This window comes from Nomascus leucogenys, chromosome 2 (genome assembly GCF_006542625.1).
Source record: "Nomascus leucogenys isolate Asia chromosome 2, Asia_NLE_v1, whole genome shotgun sequence".
Taxonomy (NCBI): Eukaryota; Metazoa; Chordata; class Mammalia; order Primates; family Hylobatidae; genus Nomascus; species Nomascus leucogenys.
The window spans coordinates 10,248,191-10,255,765 of record NC_044382.1 but is presented as its reverse complement, the minus strand read 5'-3'; the positions used below and the strand labels follow the sequence as shown (position 1 = coordinate 10,255,765).

Below are 7,575 nucleotides of genomic sequence, written 5' to 3'. Positions count from 1 at the left end.
TAACTCAAATGTCACTTGCTTAGAGATGTCTTCTCTGAGCCAAGTCACTCTATCACATTGCCTTCCTAGCAATTAAAACTACCTGAGATTATTGCCTTTTTTGGTCTATTTTCTCTCTCCATTCTAAAATGTGTTTGCCATGAGAGGGGAGATCGAGTCTGTTTTGTTTTCTCTGTGCCCCCAGAGCCTAGAATAGTGTCCGGCATTTTAAAGTACACAATAAATGCTTGTTGAACAAATGAATGGATTTGTTAGTTTTGTGCCCATTTCACAAAGGGGCAAAGTGAGGCCTCTGAGAGCCAGAAGCTCTAGGTCAGTGACTGTCCTAGTCTATCCAAGCACAGAGCAGCTCTGGTTAGTCTCTGCTCAATTCCCCTCCCCTCGCCCAAACGTCCCTTAGCTTTGGCCTCGCTCCTGGCCGAAATCCCCGCGGGTTCTCCTCGCAGTGTCCACTGGATCCCGCCAGGAGGCAGCAGAGGCGCCAGCACCCAGTCCGACGGGACAGAGGACCGGAGGGGGTTTCCGCTTCCGGGAGAGGCTGACCGCTTCCGCTTCCGTCCACTTGGCGAGTGAGACGCTGACGGGAGGATGGAGGTATTGGTGGCTGAATGCTCCGCGCGGCTGCTGCAGCAGGTTTGGACGCAGGAGACCGGCGGGAACGCCTGAAAGAGATGGAGCAGGCTCTGACTCCTGCCCAAGCGGCTTCGGGGGCGGGACAGCTAGGCAGGGACCATCCTGGTCCTCTCAGAGTGGGGCGGCACGGTCCCTGTGGGAGCAGGAAGGGTTGGGAGAGGAAGCACCCATCATTTCAAAGCCCGTGTGACTGTGACTTTCAGCGGAATGGAGGGTCCCCACTCTCTCCCAGGCCTCCCTCAAGCCAGCGTCCTCGGTGGGCTGGAGCCTGGCATGTTTAGAACAATTCTCTCCCCACAATCCACCTCCTCTTCTGCATGCACATGTGATTTAGGGGATGCGGGGAGATAGACAAGTTGGGAGTACATTCAGAGCTCTGGGTCTTGCTTTGCAGCTCAGCCGCAGTTCTTTCCGGGTTACTGAGCGAGAGGATTCCTAATAAGCCCATGGGGCGATTCATTATCAGACCAACGGAGTTTGCTCTGTGCCCTCAGCATTCGTCGGGAAGGAGCAACCACACCATATAAAAGTGAAAGCGGCCGGGCGCGGTGGCTCACGCCTGTAATCCCAGCACTTTGGGAGGCCGAGGTGGGCGGATCACGAAGTCAGGAGATCGAGATCATCCTGGCTAACACAGCGAAAATCCGTCTCTACGGAAAATAAAAAAAAAAATTAACCGGGTGTAGTGGCGGGCGCGTGTATTTCTAGCTATTCTCGAGGCTGAGGCAGGAGAATGGCGTGAACCCGGGAGGCGGAGCTTGCAGTGAGCAGAGCGCACACCACTGCACTACAGCCTGGGCGACAGAGCGAGACTCCGTCCCCCGCCCACCCCCCCCGAAAAAAAGTGAAAACGGAACAGTTCCATTACCTTTTATGCCCAGGTGGGGAGGGATGGTGGGAAGATAGTTCACAGTACTCTGTCCTGTTACAGCTTTATACTTAATCAGCAGCCACAAAGTACAAGTTAGTCAAGTAAATTGGCAGGCTCTTTAAATTTCTGAACCACGTATTTATCGGTATGTATTTATCTTTGCCTCACTGGGTTGTGATAATCATAAAGGTAATTTCTGAAAAGTGTTTAGCTCAGCTCCTGGAACATAATATTTGCCCATTTTTGGCAATTTGGTTTTCGCTGTAGCTATCTCCCAGTAAGTATTCTGAAATTTCAGGTGAGGAATCTCCCCCCGAGTTTTGCAGTTTAAGTTGGAAGCTTTATTTCTTTCTGAATTGACATGTCTTTACTTTTAGATATTAAAGTACAAAGCCTGGTCTGGTCTAGTCTAGGACCTAAGACACTGGAAAGAGGAAGAAATGGGAAAATTGTTTAGTCCCAGAAAGGGTGAAAGGCCGACCCTTGAGCTATTTTGAATGTGACAAAAGACATTTGGTTTTTTAAGAGTCCCAAGTCATAAGATTTGGGAATAAAAGCAGTTTGGTCAACCTGAAACTTAACTACTCTTGCTAAATCAGAGTGTCTTATCGAGCCAAAGAAAAGAACGAGGGATATGAGACGTGAGACATATCCCATTATATACTTACTCCTATTCCTGTCTCCCAGCACACACGTATGTGTGGTTAATATTTTCTTTTTCTTTTTTCTTTTTTTTTTGAGACAGAGTCTCGCTCTGTCAAGCAGACTAGAGTGCAGTGGCACGATCTCTGCTCACTGCAACCTCAGCCTGTGGGATTCAGGCAGTTCTCCTGCCTCAGCCTCCCAAGTAGCTGGGATTACAGGCATGCGCCACCGTGCCTAGCTAGTTTTTGCATTTTTAGTAGAAACAGCGTTTTGCTATGTTTGCCATGCTGGTCTTGAACTCTTGGCCTCAAGTGATCCATCTGCCTAGGCCTCCCAAAGTGCTGGGATTACAGGCGTGAGCCACCATGCCTGGCCAATATTTTCTTATTAAGGATAATATGCTAACGTCAGCAAAAGTCTCAGAGGAGAAAGAAACACAGCTCATCAAAGGGAACATTAATGATTCCCATGGTCTATGCCAGGCCTTGGTAGAGAGGGGAAATGTGGAAGTCAGTTTATGGACTGAAAAAAGTGCTTTTTTTTCCACAGGAAGAAGAGATTAAATCTCTGACTGCTGAAATTGACCGGCTGAAAAACTGTGGCTGTTTAGGAGCTTCTCCAAATTTGGAGCAGTTACAAGAAGAAAATTTAAAACTAAAGTATCGACTGAATATTCTTCGAAAGGTGAGTACTTTGGGTTTCAGTTTTATTCTCCAATTTGAATCATTATACCTTTTTAAAAGCCTTTGTTACCAGAGATTCTGGAAGTATATCCTATGGAATTTGGAAAAAGAAGCATAGAAACCCTATTCTTTTCCCTGCATTAGACAACTTAGGACTGAGGTAGTTGGTGCAAATAGTGAGAAGTTGGTGTTGTCCTGTCCTTCAGGACTCTTTGAAATGTTTCATCCTGCTAACTATTTGGCTAACGTAAAGTGGGATTTAGGTAGGGTTGAGACATTTCTTTTTAAAAATTTATTTATTATTTTTTGAGACAAGGTGTCTGTCACTCAGGCCAGAGTGCAGTGGCATCGTCACAGCTCAGTACAGCCTCAACCTTCAGGCTCAAGCAGTCATCCCACCGCAGCCTCCTGAGTGGCTGGGACTACAGGCGTGTGCCACCACATCCAGCTAATTTTTTTTTTTTTTAATAGAGATGGGGTCTTGCTGTGTTGGCCAGGCTGGCCTCAGAATTCCTGGCTTCAGGCAACCCTCCCTGTCTTGGCTTCCCAAAGTATTGGAATTACAAGTATGACCCATGGCACCTAGCATGGTTGAGGCATTTCTTTCAACAGTTTATGCCCATGCCTTTTTTAAAAAAACGTATTTGATTTTTAAACCATTGCCTCTATCATAAAGGAAATATTTGAAAATACACCTGCATATTTTCTGTGCCCTAAGTTGGTTATTTTACAGTTTTATATCTTACATAATCATTTGGGTTTTTTTCCATCTGGTATTTCACAACACTTTTTTCCCCATGAAACTTGTGCTGTGTTTATTTAATGGTCTCATGATTTAACAGTGTTTTCAATTTTGTTTGAAAAAAATGAACTTGCTGCAGTTTTTGGCCTGCCTTTCATATTTGGTGATGACATATCCCAGAGTATTGACCTCATTCCCGTAATTATTCTCCTGTGTGTATATATTACTCTCAGACAAACTGTGCTGGCATTAAATCCTTTTCCCAGAGCTGATTGATTCCATTTACTCACCTTAGACTCTATCTGCCCCACTCCCATGACGTCTCTCATATTATGTTTTTTTTTGTTTGTTTGTTTGTTTGTTTGTTTGTTTTTTGAGACGGAGTCTCACTCTTGTTTGCCAGGCTGGATTGCAATGGCACGATCTCGGCTCACCATAACCCTGCCTCCCAGGTTCAAGTGATTCTCCTGCCGCAGCCTCCCAAGTAGCTGGGATTACAGGCATTCACCACCACACCTGGTTAATTTTGTATTTTTAGTAGAGACGAGGTTTCTCCATGTTGGTCAGGCTGGTCTCGAACTCCTGACCTCAGGTGATCTGCCTGTCTTCCCTTCTCAAAGTGCTGGGATTACAGGCGTGAGCCACCATGGCCGGCGTCCATATTACCTATTTGTGATCTGCTGTGCTCGAGTCTCATATTACCTATATGTGATCTGCTGTGCTTGTCCTTGAGTCTTCTAAAATCACAAAATTCCTTTTCCATAGTATCTTCCCAAAAGAATCTCACCTTTCTCGTTGTCATTCATTCTACACTTATATATGTGTAATTCTCTGTTATATTTATTTTAATTCAAAAGTATTATTAAATGTCTAATATATGCTAGAGACTATGAGGGAAAAGATACACAAAAGGAAGTACAGTATTTTCTCGAACTCCTCACCTCAAGTAATCGTCCCACCTCAGCCTCCCAAGTAGCTGGGATAGAAATATAGCATATTCTACTACACATTTTTCTATAATGCAGATTAGCTCTTATATAGATAGGAGAATGCTGTCACTGTATTGTGGGAGGCATATTGGTTCTTTGACAAATACATTGCCCTACTTTGCCCAATGAGCAGCTGAACACAAGGTACACAGCAGAACTAAAAACCACAGAGTAATAAAGTACTGTGTGTGATGGCCATTGACCCTGTCGTCTTTCCCTGGTTCACTTTGGCCAGGCGCTCTGACTTGAAAGCATCACATAAGAAACTGGTAGAGACAACTTATTGAATTGATTATAATCAGATAGTAATTTTCACAGTGCCAAAACTAAGCACAGTAGATTTCGTGTGTGTAGGTACACACACATACGTATGTACGTGGTGGTACTCCTATCCTTTAAAAATAAAAAATTGAGGTTGGGCGCGGTGGCTCACACCTGTGATCCCAGCTGTTTGGGAGGCCGAGGCAGGTGGATCACCTGGAGTCAGGAGTTCGAGACCAGCCTGGCCAACATGGCAAAACCCTGTCTCTACTAAAAATACAAAAATTAGCCAGGGATGGTGGCGCGGGCCTGTAATCCCAGCTACTTGGGAGGCTGAGGCATGAGAATCGCTTAAACCCAGGAGGTGGCGATTGCAGTGAGCCAAAATCGTGCCACTGCACTCCAGCCTGGGCAACAGAGCAAGACCCAGTCTCAAAAAAATAAATACATAAAAATAAACAAAAAATTGACATTTATTATAGCAGCTTTTGGGTATAAGATCATAATCTAGGCCAAGTGTGGTGGCTCACGCCTGTAATCCCAATGCTTTGGGAGGCCAAGGCAGGAGGATCTCATGAACCCAGGAGTTCAGGTTACAGTGAGCTGTCATGCCACTGCACTTCAGCCTCAGCAGAGTGCACAGTGAGATCTTGTCTGTTACCCCCAACAAAGAAGAAAAAAGGATCATATCCAAATAAATTTGGCATTTGCTGTTGGAAATCATTAGATTAGGAAAAATGTATCTTCCTTGTTTTAAGTATGTTACCACAGAGAGGAGTCAATTATTGATTAGCTATGAACTTGAAATCAGGTTTTTTAGTGAATTTAAGAATATAATTTCTTCATATGATAGAGAGGGCTGATGAGGGGAGCATAAAACTTGGACTCTCCATTCCGGTAGACCCGAGTTTGAATCTGGCCTTTTCCACTTATTCTGTCTTGTCTTTGGCAAGTTACTTATCTGTAGCCCACATAGAAATAGTGATAATAGTAACAAACTCAATTTTATTATGTAGATGGAATAAGATAATGCATATAAATAAAGCATTTGGTTCAAATCTTGACACTACATACTCAAATACTAACTTTTGTTATTGTCATTATTTTATACTGTTGACATTTTGATGAATATAAATTTGTGATGAACATAAAATTGTGATGAACATGTTGATGAACATAAAATTGACAAACATAAAGGTGTATAGGCAGCGTGTTTATCTTCCATTAAAAGCATATGTGTCATTCACCTTTTTTTTTGCTAAACTGCTATATGGCAAGTACAGTGCTAGATGCCAGGGACAGGGAAGAGAGCCATGAATTAAGCACTTTCTGTGCATCCAGCAGTCTAGTGGTAGAGACAGAGAGTTTTGTGAAGGTATGACAAGTGCAGTAATAGAGATAATTATATGCCATCTTAAATGACTATATTCCATGGGAAAACAGGAGGTAGTAGGTCTAATAACAGTAAAACAAAACTACTGGCTTTTCTGGTATATTGATATTACCTACTTTGCTCCCTTTTATTTCATGCCTTGAAGAGTCAACATTTTGATGGACATCATGTAATTTTTTGTTTTTTGTCCATTGAGTTTTCACTTCCAATATTTGATGTGAAATTATATTATTTTCTCAGAGATTTGAAGCTGAGAAAAGGATTCCGTCAGCCCTTTTAACTTCCTCCTCCCAGTTTCTGTTCTGCTAAAACAAATGCAAAAAGTAAGACCTCAGGGCATTTCCCATGGATGTCTTAGATGCCGTGGGATGGACTTGTCCTGCTACATGTCTTAGCAAATCCCAGATCTGAGGGCATCACACTATGAGTACGTTTTCCCTTTTGGTTCTTAAGATATTTGAAGGTTTATACTCAAAATATTTGGAGACATCTTGTATGATGATGGTATAGTACATTATGGACATGTTTCCATTCTTTTCCTACAGAGTCTTCAGGCAGAAAGGAACAAACCAACTAAAAATATGATTAACATTATTAGCCGCCTACAAGAGGTCTTTGGTCATGCAATTAAGGCTGCATATCCAGATTTGGAAAATCCTCCTCTGCTAGTGACACCAAGTCAGCAGGCCAAGTTCGGGGACTATCAGTGTAATAGTGCTATGGGTATTTCTCAGGTGATGTATTGTCATGACTTTTGGCTGTTTGATTTTTTTAAGTATTATTATCATCATTGCCATTTACAGAAATAATACTATTGCAAGTTGTATCATTAGTGAAAAGGGCATTTGCCACAGTTTGAAAAACTTGAGAAAGGGGTTGGGGGGGCGCATATGTTTTAACTTTTTTAGGCACAATTTTTAAGGTTTGGTTAAATTTTATATGTATTCTCAATATTTAAGGGCAATCATTGGTACTCTTTTGTTTAGGTATTTCCCTCCTGCTGCGTCCAGGATTGCTGTGTGGTGGTGTTGAGTGTTGGGAGGTGAAAAATTAAAATAAGCCATTTACCAGTCAGCATCCCAATTAAATATTTGATGTAACTGTGATCTTTGAGCCAGGCTTATATATTCATTTTCAAGCAGAGGAGTTCCCCATTTTAAATAGCTGCATTGTCTGATGTGTTTGTGGTTAACTGCATCTGGCTTGGGTCTTTCTGTTTTCCTTTCTTTGCTGAATTGGAAAGGGTTACTCTGAAGAGTCCAGGTCTTATAGTGTGGTTTATTTCTCAAGTGTGAATATTGCACACCTTCATGACTTGAAAATTAGAAATGTAAATATGCTGGAACCAGGCCTCATAG

At 42.8% G+C, this 7,575-nt stretch overlaps 1 protein-coding gene across 2 annotated transcripts in view; it reads left to right on the top strand.

The window, feature by feature from the left end:
• Window positions 1-534: 534 nt before the first annotated feature.
• LOC100604778 (arginine--tRNA ligase, cytoplasmic) overlaps window positions 535-7,575 on the top strand; it is a 32,103-nt gene continuing 25,062 nt past the window's right edge. Inside the window, exons 1-3 of one of the 2 annotated variants that reach the window (XM_030825219.1) lie at window positions 535-633; window positions 2,699-2,833; window positions 6,763-6,951. In XM_030825219.1, the coding sequence (XP_030681079.1) occupies window positions 589-633; window positions 2,699-2,833; window positions 6,763-6,951 (369 nt within the window). In that variant the 5' untranslated portion in view covers window positions 535-588. Of the gene's footprint in view, window positions 634-1,164; window positions 1,222-2,698; window positions 2,834-6,762; window positions 6,952-7,575 lie in introns of those variants that run through there. The other variant, XM_030825229.1, reaches the window with a different exon arrangement.